The following is a 25,796-nucleotide window of genomic DNA, read 5'->3' on the forward strand; positions in this document are numbered from 1 at the left end:
TGTGTAACTGTCCCAGAATGATGTACCTGAGTGAACCTCATAAAGTTGCACATGAACTTCTGCTGCTATTAAAGGACTTAAATTCTCATCAGAGACTTCTTGCTAAAATATTCACATTGTTGCTTTGCTTCTTAATATTGACAGCATGATACCTTTACTTTAAAAGTCTATTTAAATCAGTGCAACTCAATTACTTTCTTTAGACACCTATTCAAAATAAATGCACCTTATTTTTCCCTTATGGGGTTCGGAGGAATAAATGATGTAAGTTGGGAAAGTTAGACATCCACTCAGTTGTCAAGTCAACTTCAAAGAGCGTTTTGTCATGTAATTTCCTCCCAATTTCACATGTGATCTTAACACTTTTTGATGTTTTCTTAATGTCAGATAAGACACTCTATATAGCTAAAATAGTGCTGTTCAGTGCACTTTATTAGCACATACATGGTACTGAAGCAGGTGTTATATTGTGGCTGTCAAATCTTTTTTTTCCTTCCTTTTCATAAGTTGTATTTTACCTTAACAATCTAGCTGTCTCCCTGCAAAAGATGCTGGTTTTGTAACTACTTACTTGTGAATTTTAAAGCTCAAATTCAGATTAAGACAGCACTGATAAAGGGATTTTAGCATAGCATTTGGTTTTAATAACAACAAACATTGTCAAGGAAGAAGTTGATATTGTGTGTCCCGAAGCTGTGTGTGTAAAAAATTATGCTATCAGAAATTAACCATGTTGGTGCAATATAATAATTATGTTACTGTTTAGTAATTTTCTTCTCTCTGCGTTTAGAATAGAAAGAAACACTGAAAGAATTGGACTTTGTCCAAATTCTCTCCCTTATACTCCCTTTAGTACTAAAACACTATATAGTGCAGAACTATCTAGTGTCCTGGATTTTAAAAGAAATTCAGACACCATGCTCACTACTTTTCTTTTTCTTTTTTTTAAAGAAAAAAAATGTGTCACCAATTTTATAAAACAAAAAACCCAAAAATATTAACATTTTGCAAAGACTATTTATGAATCCAGTGTATTCTGATTATAAAAACGTGGATTATTTATTAAAAAAATGAATTAAAATACTTTTATTTTATTTTTTTTACATGAAAAATCATTCAAACACAAGTGACAATTAATGCACACTGGCTCCTGGGAAATTTCTAGGGCACTCAATTTTGGAATTTTGAATTCAAGCAGCTCTACAACATGGCAAAAGCACTGTAAAGTGCAGTTAGTAGTAAGTAATGAAGGAATTTGGTCACAGTGTTAGTCGCTTTATTTCTAAGTTACTAAAACACTGCTGTGTCCTGAATAAGATCATTCAATGAAAGTTGTACACAAATTGTACAACTGCTTTGTATTTGTTTTGTTTTGTAAACCATTATGGATGACTTCATTTTCTTTACTTTTACTGAAGAGATCATGCTGTGTCAGCATGGTCATGTCTACAGCCGAAAACTATTTTAACATTTATGCTTTATTAAACCAAGGGGCTTTGTGTTTAAAACGTATGTATGTGTTGCATGTGTGTTATTCAAAATACATGTTTAAACATGTTTTCCAGAAAAAAAAATTCATCCATTAAAGTTTTTTGGGGGGTTTGGCACAAAAATTAACTATAAAATGTTGTTTTTTATTGCGAAATGTATGTTCAATGTGAACAGATGTGAAAAAAAAATTGAGAAATGGTGTAAGTCAAAATAAAATGGAAATACACTAGGAAACATGTAACCTTTATCCTTTTAGTCTATAATATTTATTCACTTACATTTAAGTGTGCCATAAGGATGTCCTTCAAGCTCCACTTGATTTCAAGGGACATCTTGACAAACCTCAGTCTGAATTTGGTTGAAAGCGTGTCTAATTGAATTTTGATACATAATTAAATCAAGCAATAAATCAGCTCAGATCCCACTGCAACCGTCAATTCAGCACTCCTGAGCTCCACAAGCTAATTATGATGAAGTTATTATCTCAACCAAAGGGAGTTCTCTGAATGACTTCTCCTGCGTTATGAAAGTCTTTTGAACTAGAATATAGTAAACCTTGAAGAAAGGGCACATTCCCTCTGATAGATCTAAAAGATCCTAAAAATGTCACTAGCTGGGTTTGAAATGTGCCCATTGTCCCACTTTCAAAGCAAGTCGTTACCTTCCTACTTGTAGGGATGAGCAGCTTGTAGCTCATTTCAGTGTTTTATCTGCAGGCAATCTCTGTTAGCAGGTTGATTATAATATCTCTCAATAAACCCTCAGTATGCAGAAAGCATCTATATTGATTTAACATGAATTTGGAGTATCATCCTCATCATCTGGCTCCCAGTCTCACATGCCTAATCAATTACATCCCCTGTGATTTGAGTGTGCTTTAAATGCCACGCTCCGTGCATGTAATCACTTGACATAAGGTGTTAAATGAAGTCTAATTATAACTTTGCAGCTATGTGTCAAATCACACACTTTTTATTACAATCCCTAAGAAGAGAAATTGGTCTGCCAGTAAAGTAAAGGACTACTAAATAAATAATCAAATAATGTGGGTAAACTCCTGAAATACTGTTTAATAACCTGTGATTAAATGACCAGAGTTTTTAGAAAAAAAGGGATTCATTTTTCTGTTCATCAGGGAATTACTACTAAGGTTGGGTTTTTATAAATGAATCCCTTGCAACACTAGAATGGAGTCCTTTTGCATAATTTGTTGGGCAACGAAACTGTGGTGTGTGTGTGTGTGTGTTTGAGTTGAAAACTGTTCCTTTTTTCCACTGTCTGCTCCTCCCTTTTTTTTAATTCACCCAATTTGTTGCTCCAAATGAAACAGCAAAAGGTTAGACTGTGGAGTAATTAAAAACAGCTAGCCTAATGAAATCAGTTGAGGATGGTATACTGGGAGGATCAATACCCCGCTTCGAGTGAAGCGAGGAAAAAGATTGTGCAGCGGGAAACACAAATATACAAAGCACTTAATGATAATAATACTCTGATGAAACACAATCTTTTGTTGTAAAACTAGTTTGAACGCACAGTGACATTTCTGCCGCCTTGTAATTACTTTAAGGGAAAGTTGCTCTTTGTGCTCACTCAAGAAGTTTGCAGGATTTACATTGCACTGTGGTTTGCTGAAAGGGTTTCCTTTTATTGAATGTCAATAAGAACATCAATACACTTTGGACAACACCAATGTGGAGGAGAATAGGTATTCTATTTATCTGCGACTACACTTAAGTATATTGAAGACTTTATTAGCTCCTTTTGATGAGGAGGTGTTTTGTTTGGGAGCAGTTTTATCACTCTTTCTAAGACTTGCTGTGTTTGCCAAATAGGGAAACACGGCAAACTTGGGCTCTGATTTTAGGCCAACACATTCACATTTTCTTTGTCTGCACAAATGCAAAGATAGAACACACACACACATCGTAGTTTGACTCTGCAAGCACTTCTATTATGCACACATATGTCTGAAATTGTTTGATTATGCAGTGGCAGCCCGACAATTGTCATTTTGCGACGATTGATAATTCTATATGTATTCATCATATTCACAAGGAAAGCTACTTGACAGCCGGCCACTTGCTTTTTCCCATCTTTTTTTAGAAAGATTTAAAAGTAGTCTGCTGCTTATATGTTTTGACATACCAGTGAATCCAACTTGACAAATATTTTCACATCAGGAGACTGCAAACTGACAATGAAAACCCACAAACAAATGATTTCAAGGAAGCTTGAGGAGAGTTCAAAACAATAAAAACATTAAAAGAAAAAAAAAAAAAAGCAGATATCAGGCTGCAAAGTCATACCAGACAGCTAACTCTGCTCCTGGGTGTCTTGCCACCGTCAAAGGTATTTACAAAATGAAATTAACTTTTATGTGGGAGGCTGCAGAGATAGGAACATTACATCTCATTAGTGCAAAGTTAAAGGAACCTGCAGGGCTGAGGATTTGAAGGCTTTTAGTACAACTGTAAGTTATCATGGTCACCTCTTTTTTAAATTCAGTGGCTATTTTTGTCGGGACTGTACTTGCGACAGTATGCGCACGTTTCAAACAAAAAAGGGTTATTGGTTATGACATTTTGAAGACTGATACTGATTTGGTGCAAAAACCCTTACCTTGATTTGATTCTTCAGGTAAAATGGTTTCTTGCTAAAGGCTTGATTATGTATAAACTTTGCTGAAAATACAAAATTCACTCATTTATGCCATAGCTGTAATATCTCATGTAGTGGAATGTAAATTAATTGGTAGTTGTTATTATTTTTATTATATATTTATATAAGGCAATTTGAGGCCACTTTAAGAATAAAGTCAACTAGAACAAGGTCACTTTCCTTAAAAATGCGTTAGTGCACTTGTTAGATAAGCAAGTTAGTCCCCACTCCCACTAATGAAAATTTGACTGCATTTCAATAAAATTGAAAAAATCCAGAGCGCTCATTAGACCCAGTTGTTCATTTTTTTCTCACTTCAGCTTTGTTGACATGATTTCTGGTCAAGAAGGCAAAGACCACAATTGAAAAGATGGTACTTTAAATCCCCCCCAACCAGTGAATACATTATGTCCATCTTCTTTACAGGCATTGGCATCCCTGTGTAGCTGTCGAGTTGCATGATGTTCTCTGCAGTGAGCTTCTTGGAGGACTGGAAGCCATTCTCCTTTAGTTGGAATAGTAGAATAATTGTGTTTAGGATGAGCTCATAGAATGCTAACATAAGCCTTGCGTGATGTCATGAGTGCTTTCTAACACTGTCTACTTATACCTCCTGTTTTTTTTTCTTCCTATCAGCTACCTTGTAAACAAATTAGAGTTGCTACATTATATGTGCATATAAGCTGCAGCTTGAGTTGTGTTGCAGCTCTGTGCCTTCAAGGGTTTTGCCATGTTGCTTACTTTCATGCTTGAGATGAGAGACATCTAAAGGGTTCTTATCAAAATACAAATGTAAAGTTTTCCCATCATTATGTTGACCTCTTATACACATATGTGCACACAGTGAATAGCTTTTATTTGGTTATTTACATTTTTAGTTTATATTTTTGAAATAAAAATTAGGTTATATTTCATATTAAGTGAATTTTCTGTACGTAATTGTTTTAAAACATGCTTTGAACACATATAATGTATTTTCCAAAAACAGTAATTAAGATATTTATATTTTAATTCATGTTTATATCAGCTAGTAAACTTACTGGCTTTTCTCTGCATTTACATTCATTGAAAATGGCAAAGGCTATGCAGAAATGATTGTGCATGCAGCAGCTGCATCCCAGCAGCACCTCAGCTGATTTAGAAATATACACATGCAACTAAAGGTGGCAGTTCAGTGATCCACATGCGATGCACACACATCACTTCAGGAGTGGAGCCAGCCTTAGACAGAGGATCAGCTGCAGGTCCATCATAACATTAAACACGCTGAGCTCATAAAGGTAGGAGAAGAGGTTATTTTTAGTTTGTAGTATATTTTATGATACAGAACAGTGTACTTGAAATCATCAATGTTTTCTTTGAAATATTGAAGTTTTCTTCTTTATTGCTCTGACTTTTAATGAAAAATGTATTAAAACCAGTCAACTTCAGCATGACAGCAGGATCCTAATCTTGATATTTCTGTTTAATATTCAGGTTATCCTTTTCTGTCAAAACTGTGTTCTTAATTCTTATCATACTGCTGCATCGCTGCAGATAAAACCCTTAAATATTTCCAATACTTTGCTAGATTTAATGAACTATAGAAGCTTTCTAAAGGCAATAAAGTATAGCTGTTCATCATGATAACCATGAGCAGCTCCACACATGATCATTTACTCGAACAAACTTGCCGATGGATCTTGCCGATGGAAATTATGAAATGGATTAGTCTGCTAAATTATAGTCCATGCAGTTATAGCTATTATGTGGTCTCCAAACAGTCAAATGTTCCATGTCAACAGGATTATTCTTGTATGGATTTTTAAGATTTCTTTTTAAAAGCTCAGATGTAAATATGATAAGAATATGGAGAATTATTTGCCTGTATATAATACTAAAACTGATAGAAAACAGTCTTAGAATTCTTTATATCCCAAGGTATGCACTGCAAGATAACACTTATTTTGTGCTTTGTGTCTGACTTCTGCGAATGTAATCTTCTTTGGTCAATTAGGCATAGCCACAGTGTGCCCGCTCTATGACTTTTTGTTATTCTGTGGGCAGCTACAACATCTACATTCGTAATGTATTGCACCCTCAGTTCAGACTAAAACCTAAATCTTGGAGCGCAAATATGCAATTTTTTTCACTTTATCAATTTGCTACAGTAATGTTTGATGATGATTGTGTGCATGGTTGTGCAAGTTTGTTGCTTTCCCTGTAAGATCTGCAGAAAAGAAACATGTGTCAAATGTGCCACAATGCTTTTCCCATTTCTATGGCGGGTGAAACGGTTAAACAATGATTACTTATAATCTGGTTTATTTCTAAAACCAAGAGTACAAGGCCTAATATGAGAGCAGCAAGTACAAAAATGTATAAGTAACCAAGTATAGAAAAATAAATTTCAATAAATTATATAACTATTTTGACTAATATAAGGGATATACGGCACTGACAGTATTAAAGTCGCAAAGAGTGAAAGTTTCCATGTGCTGTAAAGTGTTGATTATGTGTACACATTGATTTACATTTGACTATTTTTTATGTTTGATTAGTGCTTTTCGTTTTAATAAACAGCTGTTGTTTCTCAAAACTAGCATACATTTAGATAGAGTATCAGAGAACAATAAGGCCTGGTATTTTTCATCAATTATTTATCCAATATTTTAATGATTAGAGTGCCTGGGGTGATCAAAGGCAGGGCTCGAGCATCACTGCCTTTCCCTGCTAAAACATCCCTGTGTACTTTGATGTGGTTCACCAATACATTTATTTATGTGAAGCAGAAATTTCTTCCAGTATTGCATATGAATTCTCAGAAACTGCTAGTTAAGGAGGTGTGTATTAGAATCCAAGGTCACTGAGTATTCCACATTGAAGGAGGAAAGAAAATACAGAAAAATGTACATATTTATAGACTCTAACAATGAGATGTATGACGACTGCTTTGAATGTTATCTAAATATGAAACAACTGTAGGTCACCTTCTCAGGTCCCTCGTGTATAATATTGTATATTTAATTGGTTGGAAAGGTCTTAAAGTTGAAGTATATGTCACAAAATCTTGAATAAAACATTACCTGTTAAAGAAGAACTGTCTTATGCCAGATTCAAGCAAACCTTGGTTGTAAATGAGCAGTAACGCAATTCAAATGAGAAATGTCTAATATAGAGCGTCAAAAAAATGTCAAAGAGACAAAGAAGTAAATGAACTGAAAACATTCTAACAATGTCGCCTGCAATGCATTTCAGAATCTCAAGTCGGAAGCTTGTTTATTAATTGTTCCACTTTTGTTAAGTACTTGAATTTGTGGGATGAGCGGTGGAGCTGAGTGCTATGTTTGTGAAAAAAAATCCAAATTTTCCCATGCTGCACCAAGCAGCTTTTTCTGTGTTAAACTCTTCTGTAGTGATTAGTGATAATGGCAATTGGACAAATCTATTCATTCCGATTAAAATCATGTAAATTGTAAATACACGAATGATGGAAAATGGGGGCAGGCTTACTCCGCACGACAGTCCCACCCACAACTCAGAGTCAAATTTTGAATGAACTCCTGCTGCTCTGCAGAAACTAATCGAGTTTTTTTTTAAATTTGGGATAAAAACAGCATGCCCATAATTAAGAGACCACTGGGAACACTTTGAAAATAGATCAAAACATGATCAGAGCATTTAAAATATGAAGAAATGCACAAGAATCATACAGTCTCCAAACTTTAACCCAATAACCGCAATGCCCCTCCACATGCCCAGATTCCAGCGCACATACTGCCTACACTAGCACAAACAGGCCCAATGGTGAAAGGCTTCCTGGCAAGCCTGTGAGGTCTTATTAAATTATCTGTGGAGAAAAGCATCTGTCATATTGTCCCGCAAACCTTGACTGCAAATCTGTCGAAAACAATACATCCTTTAGGGCTAATAGGGTGAGAAAAGTGGGTCTGGTGTTCTTTGGACGTCCACCTTGCGGTCCGTCTCTAGCAAACTTGGCCTTTAATTTGATTGTGGCTCACTCCAGCTTGAACACCAGCTTACATTAGCCTCCACCAAGATCAGACAAATGTGGCAAATGAGCTTCTAAACACCAGCAAATTATTGGGGAGTAACTCTGCAGTCAACCCGGTGACTTGACATTTCATTGGCGTTTGCATGATTGAGTAAAGCTCTCTTTTGTGTGAATGTTTGTTTGAGTGGTTGACTGTGGCGCCTGGCATTTTTAATGTGCTTTGAGTGGTTATAAATTAGTAGAACAGCGCTACATTATGCAATCTGTTTAATATTTACCATTTGGAGACAGACCTCAGCATAAGGTGGACTTTGATTTCGCTCTGCATAGGTGAGAGTGTACGAGTAAGGGGAGAAGTGGAGAAGTCTAAATGTGGCTGCTATCAAGCAGAAGAAAACATTGCATGAGTAGCCAGTTGGGAACTTTACAAGCATTCCCGCTGGGCTTGATTACCAGGTGCGATATAATGTGCTATATAAATAAAATTGAACTGGAACAGGAACAGTTGGGGCAGATTTCTGCCCAGAAAGGGAAAAAAAAAAACTTCTTTGACTGCCATTATGCAGCCTAATCTGCTCATTGTGCAACATTTTAGTTTCAAACATTATAGCCGGGTGCCTTCAGGATTGCAAAAGATTTTGGGCATGTTGCGACGGGAAATAGGTCTTCCCTTCCAAGTCCTGAAAAGTAACTGAGACAGCACAATCTGTCTTCACAAATAATTGTTATTGACTTAGAAAATATAGTGACCTAAAGCATTTTTTGGAAGTACAAAGACATTAAAAACAAATAAACCGTATTAGATAAAAGTCATTTAGGGATTCTCGCCTAATAGCACCCAAATGACAACTGGATTACATTTTTAAGAGATAATGATGACTAATCTGGTTTGTTTAAAAATCAAAACTTTAAAATTTAGAGCTAACAAATTTAAAAAGGGGGACCTATAAATGTTGCCTTTATGCTGCATTAGCCTATGCATTCATCATGTTAGTACAGTATCAAGTCTGGGATACAAGATAGAATGCACATGCCATGTTAATTATTGCTTATATCTATAAAGGTTTCTGTATTGAGATCATTAGAATGTGTTCACTCAATAAAGAAGGATTGTTTTATCTAGTCTAAAATTCATTCATTTTGTAAACCAGTTTTTGTCCCTTTTTGGGGTCACGGGGCTGCCGGAGCCTATCCTGACCACTTGTGGGCAAAGGCAGGGGACATCCTGGACAGGTCGCCAGTCTGTCGCAGGGCCACAATCTTACACTCACATTCATATCTAAGGACAATTTAGAGTAACCAGTTAACCTATGAAGCATGTTTTAGGACAGTGGGAGGAACCGGGAGTCCCCAGAGAAAACCCACGCATGCACAGGGAGAACATGCAAACTCCACACAGAAAGGTCCCTCATTGGTGGTCTGTTTCCCCCAGCTGGGACTTGAACTGGGGCCTTCTTGTCGTGAGGCTGTGAGGCACGAGTGCTTCACATTTAAATACGTATGCTGTCACAATTGTGTAAATAAACACTTACATTTATACAAAATGAATTTTGGAAGTCATATTAATCTTTTTAGTGTTTTTGCTGTTTTGACCTCCTGGAGCTTCTAAAATTTCATATTGCATGGTCATTTTTCTCATATCAAACATGCCATCACTGATCCTAGTCTTAACCACCAATCCTGGTCATGAAGGTCTTTCAAACACAAATTTTCATATAGGAACAACACAAAAGAGATAAAGTTATTATGACAAAAATGTTCTTAATCATTTTCAGCTAAGAATAAAAATTTCATGTTTAAGTTATTTTTAAGTCATCTGTGGGATAAAAACATGATCTATTCCTGCAGAACAACTTAACCTACAGTCAGTGTGCCTGATTTGTTTGTGTGATGCTGGAACTTTGGGCCATTTCTGTATTTCCTGCTTCGCCTGAAAGATCCAGAGCTTCAGTCATTGAGTCTAAATGAAAACTTGGGTGAGCCTTGGGTGGTGTAAAAGATCATTTTGTTCTTAAAAACTGCTAACATGTAGAGATAAGTGAAACTATAAAAGATCTGCCATTTTTATAAAACAGATAAAAGTTTTTTTTTTTCTTTATTTAATAAATAATGACCACTTAACTTGTAGTTTGTCAAAGTTTAATTAAATCTTAATATTTTTTTTTCATTATTTTTCAGGCCAGTTGATGTAATACAAACTCCTTTTAATTTATTTTATTTTATAAAATCCAAAAAGGATCCCCAAATACCATTCGACAAGTAACATCCATGATGGTGGAACAATTCTGGCTAACTCACTTATCAATCACAACATCATTTTCAACTAATCAGAATAATTTATATCAATGGTGCACCCTCTTAATCCTTTTCTTAACTGCAGTCCACTGACTGTAAGTGAGAACTGGACCGAGCAAGGTTGACGTCACCCATAGAACATGGCTCAACTCCGGCTCCAGCCAAATGAAGTCAATTAAGTTGGCAACATTTTGCAATGCGGACGCCGGCGTGTTGGAGCAGGGCAACGTCATTAAGGAGTGATTGGTACAAGTTGATTTGAGTCAATGTTTCTATGACAACCACTCTCGCCAATAAGGAGTGACCTTGTTTGAAGTTATCACCCCTTCCTCTGAAAGTGGACTCAAAGGAATCTGTCAACATTGAGTCATCTGATTGGTTAGTTATGTGACTTAAATGACTTGCCATAAAGAAAAAAACATAAAGAAAACAAAGAAGATTAGCAAGAATGTGTAAGAAAAAAGGAAGCAGAGCAAGAATGGTTACTCTGACCAATAGAACGACTGAGAGTAATAGCTGTTTATTTCTCTATAGAAGTCCATGGGATTTTGGCTTCTCGGAGGCGGCATGTTCTTCCTGTTTGGGGCACGAGGGGGGGAAGGATATCTCAGTCCCGTTCTCTCATACCCTTAAAGCTGCAGACATACATAGTAAATCTTAGTGGCGAGTGATATTCATTTGACATTTTCAATGTGCACAAATGCTCATGGGTGCCCTTGGGCCTGGAGCCCTGGACCTTTGACCTGGGTGAGCCCTTTTGATATTGAGGGTCTGAATCTAGCAACTCATAATACAGCTGCTAATTAGATACCTCTGGGACATGTATCTTACTTAGAAACTACCCTCTGCAAAAAAAATCTTAACAATATTTGGCCTCAACCACCACTTTTCTTCAAACTTAATGTACATTTAAAATGATAGGAATGGTTTGTTAAGTAATCTGTAATGCTATCATAGTTTATCTTTGCATAACCATGTTTTTGGACAAAGTTGTACAGATTAAGAGAAACCTTATATATGCTATGATTAAGTATCTTCTCCATAGGCCTTTCAACATCACCCATCTTCAAAGCTTTCTCCTTGGTTAGGTAGTTGTCACTACCAGACATTTTTTTGTTCTTTGTTGTTTTTTTTTTTTAAATCGTCACGTTTCAGAACATTATACACAGTACAGAGAAAACAAAATTGGTGATTAAAAATTAAATAGTCTTATCTCTCTGTGAGTTATCTCAGTCCCCAGAGAGAGGATGCTATTTTGCAGGCTTGCGGGTGTCTTTTGTTCCCAATTTAGAAGCTTGTCACTGTTTATTGTTAATATTTGATGCTTCATTTGATATTCTGTTCACTTTTATATCTGACATGCAGAGAAAACATCTTTATCAAAGTGTCAGTTGTAGGCCTAGTGTTGTCAGAATGTCAGGTTTGCCCTGTTCTTTATATTTAAGGGATGTGGATTCTTGTACAACCAACAGAGCAAGGAGTGCTGAGCAAACTATGAGTCAAAAAAGTCCATATGTATTCAGGTCTTTAGTTCTTACATTATATAATAAGATTTATATCTGTATTATCTTGACGTTGTCATAAGTGATCATAACATGAACAAAAATGGAAGGAATAATTTTTCAATGTGTTACAGCCAAATATTAATGATGATGATTTAAAATGTTTCCCTTTTTTCTTCTTTCAGGAGGCCTGTCAACTTGGCAAGTTAACAGCGATAAATGTAAGTCTCACTCTTCTTTTACTCTTCATTTCATGTTATTTTGCAGAAATAAAATCAGATAAAAGAAGATCCTCCCTATTTCTATAATTTTGTTTTCCTTTTTTAAATAAAGGATCAACAAACTACTTAGCAAACTTTAAAAGCCAAAAGTGAGTAAGTACACTCACAGAGGAAAAAACAGCAGCAATGTCTTATTGCATTACAGAATTAGATCTGTCAGCCAATGAAAAGAAACTGTCCACCCATGCTATTTTCACAGCGTACAGATAGCAGTCAAGTCATTCCAGGGCACTTGGTTGCTAGTGCTGCACCCTTGAAGCTGATATGACTCCGTCTACGTTTTTGAGTATATTTTATAACTTTCTTCAGATGCAGCCTGAGCAAAAGACGTGACCACATACATCAAAAATGCATCTCTCACAGGCACGTGCACACACTCCATACAGGGTGATATTGTACTGTGTATATCAAGGATACAAAAATGAAATAAACTGAAATAAGACACTGCTCTGATAATGCTAAGACAAATATTTCACCTGGACAAGATCTAGATTAAAGTAAATAAACTTAGTATGTATTGGCTGCAACACCCGTAAATTTGGCTATTTGTTTTGGTAAAGATTCATTTGCTGGTTTGCAACACTGGGTTGTGCACTAAAAAGCATTTTCTTTCATTTGTGGATGGAAATTATTTTGGTAACATAAAGAACAATAAACATGTCTGCAGATAAACAAAGCTGCATTAAGGGGACATTTATTTGAAATTTATTATGATCCGGTACATTCTTAAAACACTTGGGCTATTTATTTGACCTAATTCTTGAATTATTTATGTTGAGTTTAATTCTGGGTTACTTTTTTGAGCATAGCTATATCTCTGGGTTATGGTAGTTTTATTTCAACCTAATTTATGGTAAATTTTTAACCCCAAAATAATGTTATTTTTCTGACCCATTGATTTGATTATATATACATCACCATCATTGATTTTACTGTAGAGGGTATTACCTTTTTGCATTAAAATGCAGAAATATGTGTATAGAAATATAATAACTGTGTGATTCAGGTCTTTAAAGGTCATCAATAATAAAGTAAATTTTTTTTTATTAAATAGGCCAGTGTTTTTCAACCTTTTCTGAGGCACGGCACACTTTAACACTTGAAAAAAATCCCACGGCACACCAGCATCCAAAAATTAGAAAAGAAAAAGGAGAAACTCATAGTCTGTATTGATCTACAGCCCCTCCGCAATCTCACATGCATTTTTGTGATAATTGTGGCAGAAAAAGCTGGAGGTTGCAGCTGTTTTTTCTAAAAGATGTAATAAAAGTTAAGTTAGAAGATTTAAAAACTGTTTGATGCGTGTTCGTTGTGGTTTCAAGACGTTTAACAGGAAAGACTAATTGTGTGCTGAGACGCTGTCACTTTCAGCCAATGCATTATGGGAGATGTAGTGTGAAAACTGCCACAAAAGGGCAGACCGACTCGCTTCTCTGAGCTTCATGGTTTTGTTTACTTGTTCCACGGTCTGATACCGGGTCCCGCGGAAAGCTACACCGCTTAAGACGAGCTTTAGCTGGTATTTTTGTTGGAACTGAAAGACTTTATGAGCAGAATCGGAACAAGGAGTTGAAGACTTTAACCACTTCTGATTGGTCAGACTGATGACATGTGATTAAGCGTCGAAGAATGATTGATGGAGACAGTTAATGGGGCAAGATGCAGTACCGTCATTCTTATCAAAATGTCTTTGCTAGAATCAAATAAACACAAAGAAAAAAGTAATTTTACGATCTTTCATATTCCAAACTACTCAGTGTTTTATCATGGCCTGTTTGAATGAACACAGAGCTGATATCCTGGAGATGGTAAATGTTTTTAGATCAGTTAATGAGGGCAAAAAGAGCAATTTCTCACGGCACACCTGACCATCTCCAACGACATACTAGTGTGCCACGGCACACTGGTTGAAAAACACCACCAAGAATTATTTTAATAAATGAGACTGTAAGTGCATCAAATCAAATGAAATTTAAAATGAAAAATTAAGGTGAATTTTTAAAACTAGCTTACAGTAAAAATAAAAGCATAAAACACATTTAACATTGCTGCAAAATACTTAAACATGACTTGCAAAATGTATAAATATATAAACAATATCTACTTTGAAGAAAAAACAAAAAAAACACAGAATTACAGATCATTGCTTGTAGATTGTTTCATTTTGTTCGGCTAAGCAAAGTTGGTTTGAATTTAGGCGTATCCACCAGTAGACAGCATTTCCCAGCTTCTGGTTCTGTTTGAAGTATTATTATGAAATTATTATGAAGAATAACGATAGTTTTGGCTCCAATGCCCGAAGAAATGTCAGGGATCATCCAGACAACCCTGTATCTATCTATTTTCTAAATGGTAGGCTTATTAGGCTACAAGTCATCTGGACAAATGCATGTTTATGTTTTTGCATCCCTGGTCTGTTCTTTAGTTGATAAAAAAATCCTCTATGACACACAAAACGCTCTATGCCAAGACACAACAATAGTATGAAAGCTTTTTACCATAAAAACATAGACATTACAACAAAAAGCTGTTCTAGCTGGAACAATTAATAGGTTAGCTAACACAAGGATGGTGCTAAAGGCAGAAGTGCTGCAGCACAGAAATCGTTACAAATCTAAAAAATATTTTTAAAATATAGCTTACAAAGGGAAAAAAAGGATACAAATAGAATTTAAGACAGATTCTGACACTTAAAAGTGGGAGGGAGTGAAGAAACCAGTGAGGAAAAAAATGAGACGACCCAGATTTACACAAGGTAAAGTCTGTTAAGCCACAGTTGTTCTGTTATATGCATGTTCAGCACATTCATGTGCAGCTGTTAGATCTCAAAAAACGCTGCAGCACAAGCTATTGCCTGCCAGAATGTGAATGTATAAATGCTTGGGTGACACTTTAATGCAAGCTGTTGCATGTTAGTTGTACATACTGCCGGAATATGCCAGGAAATGTGCGTCACACAAAACTTCTGAGTGAGTTCGGACACTGAAACAGAAGGATTATGGACATTTATAGCTGGTAAAAAATATATTTATTAGTCTTGTGAATGCTTTGGATGCTGCCTCACACACTGTTACAGCCAGGAGCTGAAGACTTATGCAGTGAGAAAATTGTCTCGGTGTCGTGCATTTGAACAGTGCCTTGTGATGTGTTTCTTCATCACAGAGGAAAGATCATTGAGCAGATGGGGAAAATCATGAATATATGCATTTTTAAACTCTAGTCAGACTTATAACTTGGCATAAAGTTGCCTGGTAGAAAAAACAAAATATTTTATAATTTTAAAAAAAGTTACAAGTTATTATCTCTTTTGCTATTGGTCATTTTAATGGCCATCTTTTATTTGGTAGCTACATTTTATTTTGAAATAGTCCTCCTGCTTTTGTTTCCAATGTGGAGTCAAAGGTCACACCAGCAGCACAGCAGACCTGGTCTGTCCACAGACAACAGCAGCAAAGTGCATTTTATTTTTGGCTTGTAACATATATGTATATCAAAGTGGTTTATTTTATTCTGGTGGAAGTGTTTTCTCTGTAGAACCTGGTGACACTAAAGCGCTAAATCTGAAATAGCTTGATGCTATTTTAAAGTTCAAATAATAGTTTTGCTATCTTGTGTCATTTTACTAAAAGGCTTTACTGATGTAGACATTTTTTGTGTTCACTTTCTGCTGCAAAAGAAAGTCAGAATGAGAATTTAACTGTGATTTGTCACCATCTTTGTTGATAGAAAAAAAAAAAAAAGTACTCTTATTAACTCCTTAAGACCCATTGTGGCTCCAAAATTATCTTAGTTTAGCATCTAGGTCATACAGAAAGATATATGTTCTTTTTTTTAACATAACTGGAAATAAATGTGGGGTCATGGGGTTAATTTACCTTAATTTCCTACTTCAAAGACCTCAGTGACTCCAGAAAACACAAGCTTGATCACAAGATACCGGCGGACAACTTGATTAACTAAGCAAACAAGATGAAAAAGGGGATCAGAGTTTAGAGGCATACTAGTCTTTAAAAGTATCATTCAAAGGCATTTATGTCTCTATTAAATTTCAAAAGGTCATATAGGTGTTAAGTCCTGCAGCAAACATGATAGTTCTAAATATCAAATACAAATTTATTAATGACATTTTTTCATGGCAACTTAGAAAATACTGTCTAAAAAAACAAATAAAGTCCCACTCTGATCATCTTTTGAGGAATTTTCTAATTGTTCCCAGTGATCTTTTAACCACGATTATGCCGTTTTTAGCCAAAAATTAAAAAAACGATTAAAAAAAAAAAAAAAACCCGCCTTGTTTTCTATGACATAGTTTCTGCATTTGCCTGAATTGTGGGTGGGACTGCTGGCATAGATTTAGCCTGCTCCTATTTCCCATCATCTCTTAGTTTACACCAGGGGTCGGCAACCTTTATCACTCAGAGAGCCATTTGGATCAGTTTCCCAGAAAAAATGAAAGCACAGGGAGCCGCATCTTTAGGGGTGTTAGAAAAAATCGTTTCGCCGATATATCGCAATAGTTCATTTGGCAGTACTTGTATTGATTCCAAATGCTGTAAGGAGATTTATTTAACTATTTATTTCAACTATTTATGAGCGTGATGTTGTTTCCTTTGATCTTTTGTCTACTCATTTCTATTTTTTTTTCTTTAAATCTAGTTACCCCAACAGATTATATTGATTTTATGGATGACAACTATTTTTAATTAGGAAGCAGCTGTTAGTTTGTTGCGGGTCTGTAATCATGAGCGGTAAGTCTAAGCTCCTCCCCCGCCTCTGTACCTGTTTACACCTCTGCAGCTCCAAGTTGTTTTCTCCCGCGTGAAACCCCCCCCTCCAGCGTGTTCTACGCAGACAATGCAACATATGGTCATCATAGCAGATAGTTGACAGGATAGTAGGGGCCTCCTAACGCACATTTAATGCGTTAGGAAAAAAATGGCTTTTTTTTTACTGTCTTTTGATAAGCATAAGCTTCTTCCATTCTCCTTTCAAATCCTATTTTCAAAGTCGTGTGTAGACTTATTTTTTCATGTAAATGCTTATTTGATTTGAAATAAAAGTCTCGTAGAATAACTTTCCAACCCATAACAGACTCTGGTTGGCATTCACAGCCGCAGACACGCCCCCTCCACGCGCTCACGCTGCTTTCTTCCTCCTGCTCGTTGCACTACCCGACGGTGTTAAAGGCACCATCAAAATCTTAGAACATGATAACTATTTTACAAAAACACAGAGAGCCGCAACACAAGGATGAAAGAGCCGCATGCGACTCCGGAGCCGCAGGTTGCCAACCCCTGGTTTACACACTCTGCCACTAGCATACAGCCCCTCAGACCCCCAACCCAACATCATTTTGCAACAAAAATTTACCAGATAGCAGCTCAGACGAGAAAAACAAAGTTGTACATGGATCTATTTGTCTGCAAGCGGATGCATTAGAATGGAGCGGAGCAGGCTTATAGCTTCTGTGTCACAGCTACATTTTTTTTCCAATGACATTTTTTTGTCTTCTCCTGACTTCACAGTAAATAACTACTCAGAAATGCAATTTTAAGCTTTATTTTCTTGTGTCCTCCATCATGAGAAAAATGCCACAAGAACATGTTAAAAGCAGCAAAAACATGATTTTCATTGAAATGGGTCTCCAAAAAAACTTGTTGCATTGGTAGATCTCTCATTCATCTACAGTACTTATGATGCATTCCAATATGGTCATTTACATGTGGCACATCAAACTGGTGTTAGGTTACATAAAGAAACAGCTGATATTTTTAAGTTCTAGTAATTATGTATTGGAGTCAGTTTACTGTGGCATCATCTTTTGTACACTTGTTAACTCCCAGTTCTATAAAAACTCTGCTATTGCTGATTGCGTCCCGTTTTTGTGTTTGCTCGGCATACCATTGAATGGAATGACTCTGATTGGAACAGATGAAAATTCATTGGATTTGTCAGAAATCACCCAGTAATCTCTCAGCACGGTTGCGAGAATCACCTCCTTCGCTGGTGTTCCTGCAAACTTCTCCCAGAAGCTGACGCATATCCCATCACACATGCAGGCTTCAGTGGAACCACATGTACCAGAGAAAAGGCGCAAAATAACATTTGCCCTCGGAATTTTCTGGATCACGTTAAACCTTTACTCCACAGAACTGGAACATGTGGAAACATGTATTTTGGATCAAGGCATGGCCTTGTTTGTGGTTTTTTTTCTTCTTTTTTTATATATATTTGCTCTTTGCACATGTCTGACATGACAAATCACCATCTCCTCTGAACAAATTTATGCGGGTCTAGGTGTGCCTGCGAGGTGATTCTTATCTGAAATGGCAGAGCCAATCTCCCCTGATTCACTCCTAAGTGGTTCCTGTTTATCACTCAAAGTGAGGTGGTTGTCAGCCAAGTTCTTTTTTGTGCACCACTGCCTACTTTGCTATTTTGAAAGAGTGATGGTCCAGGGGAAAGTACACAGTATAATAAAGCTCAAAGAGCTGTGATCTACCAAAGGACACGGTGGCAGCCACCTCCTTTCTCCATCTAAATGTAACCGACTTCTAATCCCGCTCCATCTGGGCTGCTACTACAGGCGGAGAGTGGAGGGTTTCTGGCATGTTGTACGGCTGAACTTGGCATGCATCTCTGCCTGTTTAGATTTCTCTGTGTATACTTCTCAAAGCAGTGTTTTATCTGACTGAATGGGCTTTGTTTGGTCTTGATATCTCTTACAGCAGCTTGTCTTTGCTTTATGGATTTTTGGCAGCTTCTTTGAATAAAAGATCATGCTCGGCTAAGCGCTCACCTTGACTGCTGGATGTTTGTTTTGTTTTTTTGCTATAAATGTTTATTTCTCATTGCTCTTTTTCAATAGTGCAAAGGTTTTATCTGTTTAAGGCCCATTAATGGTATTTAAGCCTAATTATTATAGTCACACTGAAAAACTTTGTACTGATGGCACTCTGAAGCTTTTTTCTCAACATCTGGCTTTAATTTGAAAGAGCCTGAATAAACAGTAACCTAAAAAAACACATATCCTCATGCCAAATGATTAAGTCCTAATTGTAACAGACAGGTGTTCTAGGAGCTCTAATAGATTCAGGATGTCATTGTTGGAGCACGCTTTTAATAATTAGAATCATGTGGAGAGAAGCATGTGTTTTGTAGGCCTGCCAAAAACCCTCTGAGAGGTTTTTTTTTTTCTTTTACTGAAATCTGGACATTGCTCTTGAATACATTGTCCAATTATCTGTCAAAACCTGCAGTGGTGGAGGAATGGGTTCATACAAAGACATATGTTACACTGGGTGAGAAGGAGGACTTTCTAAGATAAAACAATATGTTTATTTAAAAAATTGTTTTTTGAGGTTGTTGTTTTTGTTGGTTTGTTTGACACTGTTTTAATACCTTTAAATGGTTCAAGACTTTATTATATATTTTTCCTTTATTTTGTGAGGCTGTTAGAAGATTTGTCTACTGAAATGAGTCAAGGGGCACTACTGGATACTCAGATCAATTAATTATTGAGGGCAAACATTAACAAAAGCTATATTTTATCAGTAAACGAACAATTTTGTCCAAGAAAATTATAACATCTATTAGCTTTTTTTATTGATTTGTGGCTGATCAATATGGCAAAAGTTATATGCATTTTTTTTATAATTGCACACAATGGACTAGATATTGGTTCTGCATTAATTTAGTCCTTGTTCATACAAAAAAAAGACATTTAAAGGTGGGCTATTTATTATTTGTATTAATTGTCTTTTTTGCATTACTTGTGTATTCCCCTAGCCTTAGTCAAACAAGAGTCAGTGCTTCATCTTTTTCTTCATCTCTTAAAAATATGCGAACAGACATCACCACCTCCTGAGCTCAAAGTAGCATGTGTTAATGATGCTCCTAATTCACTGCTTGCATATTGCTTTTGTTGCTATAGCGATAAAAAAAATTAAGATAGCCATTTGTGATCCAATATTTTCTCTTGGAGAAAGATTTTTTTTTATCTGTTTGATTAATGAGATGAATAAAATTCACAGCAATAACCACAGCTGAGTGCATAATTATGTTTTTTTATGCTCGTTCATACCTCTATACAATGTGATGCAGCGGGATGTTCCAAGATTCATGTGATGGTATAAATTTAAGCAGCAGTTTGTGTTGCTTCATTTTAGGTGTATTACCTCAAAGTCAAGACAGACCCCAAAAGGCTCATTTTTCTCTCTGTCAAGCAGGAAAAAAAACAAAACAAGCAACAGTGTGGTTTGCTTTCTGCAGGATGTGCTAACATGTTTGCAGACACTGTCATGTAAAAAAAGAATGTTTTCTTTTATGGCTCCAAGGAAAGGTCGCAACATGAACTTCTGTAAAACCTCCGGAGAAATCAAAGAGGCCTGCACAGCTCAGAAGAAAATGCCCACACTCCTGTGATCCCCAAGACGTTACCAATCAAAGTCCCAGCCCCCACACACATTTCTGATCATTTTGTGTTCAAATTGGGTGAGAGGGGGAAAAACTAGGACATAATTCACCTCCGCTAATACACATCCCATCATCTATTTTCAGGATGTGTATGAGAGAGGTCTCAATTATAACTGCTGCAATAACTTTATTATCTGGAAAGTAATTCACCACAGTCACCAGACTAGAAACAGGTTTGGGTTATGAGGTCACCGTCTCAATTAGTTCTCTGCAGAGGTTGCAGAAGAACACTCAGTTTTTTGTCAAGTCGAAGGACGTTTACTTTTGTTCAAGAAAATAAAGTAAAACTTCAAACGGAACTTTATAACTTAAGTAAACATGAAAATATAATAAAAAATAGGAAAAAAATCTGAGGCTCACATGTACTTCTGTAGATAGAAAAAAGGAAGAGACTGGTTTGGTACATGGGATAAGAGGAAGATTTTTTTATTTATTTATCTTCTATAAATCTTAAACCTGCAAATCCCACTACATTACAGAACTGAAAGAAAACTCTTTTTCTTTTTTACAATTAAGATATTTTTTAACGCTTTTGATAAAATCCACACAAAAAAATAATTATGTAAATACACTGTAGTTTATTTATTTTTATAAGATATGAATATGTTGGGTAATTTGATGAATTTCTGATCACAACGGCGTTAGCATATGATGTAAAAATATTGACATGAATGTTCCGGAAAAAAAGCACCTTCTTTATCCACTGTCTCAAATTTGAACCTCACATATAGCATTTTGTGTTATACTTTTATGTGAAAACTGCTTTATAAATAAAGTTTGATTTGATTTGATTTGATACATGGTGTAACTGTTATTTTGAAGAACTACCCGATAATTATCAACAGTATTTGTATTCTTTTAAAACAATAAGAAATCATTTAAAAATGAAAATTAATAGATGAGATATTCTCACCACAAAGTTTTGAAAATCAGCTAAACTAAAAAGTGTTTTTGAGATTTCATGGAAGCAGCAATTTTGAAATTAGCAGGAAATGCAGTTTTACTGCCTCTAGTGGAATAAAGATTAACTTCAGGGCAGAAAACATGGACTAAGGTCTTAACCAGGGGTTTTTAAGAAAAGATCGATTATGCTAATAAGATAGGGGGCTCAGAAATGTGTGTACCAAATATGATACCAATAGGGTTAACAATAACATCCACAAAATACTGAAGATTGACAGATTGAACTCTACATGAATAGTTTTGGGGTTCTTCACTTGCCCATAAAAAGACTTTACAGAATCGACTCCATCCTCAAAGTTGTCTGCCTCACTCAAGTCATAAATGAAACATGAAAGTCTCTTTCTTGTATATACTTTTTCCTTTTTATATTGTTTGGTCCAGCTGCATTTGCTGAGTGCCAAACAATGCAGCTGTTTCTGAACGGTGGTAGGATGTTGAAATGGCACAAAAAAGAAAACAAAAAAAAAATTTATACTGAACAACAACTATATTTTTCTTTCACAAAATCATGAGGGATAAGGCAACCAAAGGGAAAACCTCACAAGAAAATGGGTGTTCGGGTACATATATACACTTTAAATTGTACATGAGTGGAGAAATGAATTGTTTGCACTCCTCAACTTCCATCTTCTGGTGATTCGAATGACAAGATGCAGTTTGAACGTATTTTCCTCTAAAAAGCGAAATGAAGACGACAGATGCTGTGCGGAGCAACATTTCGGCACAGGTTTTCATTCTAAATGCCATATCACTGTGTTCATTCACCCATGAACGAGCTAGCATTTCTGTCACCACTGATGATGATAATGCTGCTTGTTTGTCAGTGGTAGTGTGCTGAGAAAGTATCGCTACAAAAAGAGAAAAAAAATAGCTTTTTTTTAATACCAACCGTTTTTAAAATCTGGGATGTGTGACTTTGCAAAGAAAAAAGTTAAAAATACATGATTAGCATAGAAACACGTCTCAATGGCCAGACATTTTATTGGTTATTAGATAAATAGCTAGTCATATATTTGATTTCCTTTCTTCTATCAAAGTAATAGCATGCTAAAAGGGGTTTCCATGTCTTTCCCTCTGGAAAAAGAGAATTTTTCTATTAGAATTGCTTTTTGAATGTTGTTTTCCTCAGCTCTTTTTTATTTTATTTTATTTTATTTTTTATCTTAAACCCCCACACCTGAAACTGTCTTCAGAAGGGGATGAGACAGAAATCTTTGGTCTGCATGAAGTGAACAATGAGCTCCGCTTGTCAACATGTGGGATGAGGGAGACATGGTCAGGTAAAAAGATCTGAGAGAAAGGCCACATAAAAGAGTCTTTTAAACAAAGAAAGGCTTTGGTGTTTCTTTTCTTTTTTTCTTTTCCTTTTTCTCAGCAGTGGTATTTAGTTAAAAAGGTTTGTTTTTGACCGTTTTTCAGCCTTAGCTGATCGACACGCAACTGAGCTGTAACTTCAAGGCCATCCACACCGGTCACAAATTCCTACACGTTATCAGAAGTTGAAACCAAATCAATATTTACTTTTATCTTTAAAAGCCTGACCACTATATCCCATTATTCTGACCAGCACATCTGTAATAATGTTGCCAGCTGAGCAAAAATTTCCAAACTATTTTAATCCCCTTGCTAAAAAGGCAAAAAGTGAGGAACAAAGTACTTTTTTCAGGGTATACTGGAAAATAATAGATTCAGGATCTGCAATGTGTAGCAATAATCACTAGTTTAATGTGATAATGTGTTCTAATATTAATCAATGATTATTACATATCGGTTACCTAAAGTGTCAACCATTAATATTTACTAAAAAGATGTAAGAATTCTTTCTGAGGATAATCAATAAGCACTTAAATTTGTTTCTTGATAACTTGATCTGCAATTATAATCAATGAGTATTACATTTATGTTACATGGTGTGTGATTAGCTATACTGTTTACAGAAATCATGAATGCATGTTTTCTGAAGATAATCAATCATCAATAAGCACTTGATTTTGTTACTTGAAAAGAATCTATCGATCAGAACCGGATTCAGAAAACTATGTAAAACTATAAAAGGAATTAACTCAGTAGTGGTGGGATTATATAAACTTGCTTTTTCCCACTCCTTTTCAAGCAATGCATCAAGCTCTGCTTGACTTTAGTTAATTATCACTATATCTAATTAAGCAAATGGGACTTAAGAGTGTCTTTGTTTTTGTTTTTTTGTTTTTTTATGTATTTATGCATGTCATTATTTCTGTAATGAGTTTGATAAATGTGTGTGATTTTTTTGAAATTGTATTTACTACAATTAATGCTTAAACAAAAATAAATCAAATCAAATCAGTTTCAGGATCTTGCTTTTGCTCCCCCATGTTAGCAGTGTATGCTGCAGTCAGTGATTCAGCCCCTCCCACATCCCAACATGTAAAAAGACTGAAAGCTTTGAAGCACAGTATCTCAATGCTAATATTGACTTCTTCCCAAAAAAATGTAATCAGACAAAACAAGGTCACCGCTTTATAAATGCAATGATTTCACTTTAGGTAAGTTACAGATGTTATAAGACATATCACACTGTTTTCACTGATGAAGGGTTTTGCTCTTTTTGAGAAATCAGCTGTTAACATCCATGGGCAGTTTTAGAGCTGCAACATTTGGGTCCTCTGGAAAACAAAAACAAAAAAAAAAAACATTCTTATAACCTCAGAAGTCAGTGACTGTGTTATATTTCTAGCACATGACTGCTGCTGGGGCTTTGAACCACATAGATCACCAATGCTAAACAAAGTGGATCCTCAGTTATGCTTGTTTTCCTTTTTCTTATATGTCATTTGCTATTCGTCTACAACTGACAGGATCTTTTCTTTGTGCTCCAGACGCAGCGCCGCGTGACCTTCCATCTTCCTGATGGCTCCCAGGAGAGTTGCAGCGACAGCGGACTAGGAGACCCGGAGCCCAGCAGCACAGCCAGTGCCACCCAGCCTCTTCCCATGAGCTTTGCCCAAGAGGAGTACTACGAGCAAACCTCTCCAAACAGTCGCACAGAGGGAGATGGAAACTCAGACCCTGAATCCAGTGAGTTTTCCAGATAGAATTTTTTTTGTTTGTTTTTTTCTTTGTCTTTCATACAATTTTCCCATTTTTAACACAATCATAAAAACATGAAGTTGATCATCAAGATGTATGGTCATTTTTATTTTAAAAATAGACTGTTTTTATGGTGCATGCCTTTGATTTGTCACAGAAGCATCCACATAAATTCTTAACTAGCATTTTCTGTCAGCTAAGCTGCAGAGTTATTGAGTCAGACAAACTTCTGGCCAAGATCAAACGAAGAAAAAAAAAGACTCAGTATTTATAGTAGGACAAAAAAAAACTTCAGATGTACACAGTGTCACATTTATTACAAAAAAACAAATTTTAAGGGCTGAATTTTGCAAATGGTATCCTGTGCTAAGCTGTATAATGCAAAAATAATTATACCCCTGAGGCTGGAACTTTGTTGAAGAGTTTTTCTTTGAATGATTTACAAGACAGCTGTCACTGCATGGCACAGTGCCATGTGATGTCCTCCATGAAAAGCGACATTGAAAGCAGGGTGTGCAACTTCTTCCTCATGCATATACAACATTGATTTTTTTCTTTATATGTTTGTTTTTCTCTTAAATCGTTGCACAAAAAAGTTGCTGTGGGTGGGGGGGAAAAAAAGGCTTGAGACTCACCACAGTGGACCCTGTGATTTTTTTCACTAGTGGTAGTGTAAATCGAAAATCCTTTATTTTTTTATCAGCAGCACAGTCGATGCTGGAATTATTTTGCTTCACTAGAAAAGAAGCAGACCTATTCTGAGTCAGTCCCCTGCTGTACCTACTCAGAATGGATATTGTGGAGCTGGTGAATCTTATTTTATTTTTTGCAGGTATCCTTGCATCACATGCAGCAGACAGAAGGAGGCTGTGGTTGGTGTAGGCCTTGACTCCTTCTATGGCCCCTGTGTGTCATAGACTATGTTACTTTCACTTTGGCTCTGAGTTACCTGTCAAATAAATAAATAAATAAAATAAGAAATTTACTTTTTTTTCCAAGCAGAAGTGAAACTTCATAAACCAGGGACGAAAACCTTGGTTTGCCTACACCCATGTTCAGTATAGTCAG

At 36.0% G+C, this 25,796-nt stretch overlaps 1 protein-coding gene across 1 annotated transcript in view; it reads left to right on the forward strand.

Moving 5' to 3' along the window:
* LOC101161492 (protocadherin-11 X-linked) overlaps positions 1 to 24,748 on the forward strand; it is a 116,136-nt gene extending 91,388 nt beyond the window's left edge. Inside the window, exons 5-6 of the mRNA XM_023959099.1 lie at positions 12,126 to 12,161; positions 24,518 to 24,748. Of these exons, the coding sequence (XP_023814867.1) occupies positions 12,126 to 12,161; positions 24,518 to 24,733 (252 nt within the window). The 3' untranslated portion in view covers positions 24,734 to 24,748. The remainder of the gene's footprint in view (positions 1 to 12,125; positions 12,162 to 24,517) is intronic.
* Positions 24,749 to 25,796: the final 1,048 nt, after the last annotated feature.

The sequence above is a fragment of the Oryzias latipes genome, chromosome 10 (genome assembly GCF_002234675.1).
Source record: "Oryzias latipes chromosome 10, ASM223467v1".
In the NCBI taxonomy this organism is placed as follows: domain Eukaryota; kingdom Metazoa; phylum Chordata; class Actinopteri; order Beloniformes; family Adrianichthyidae; genus Oryzias; species Oryzias latipes.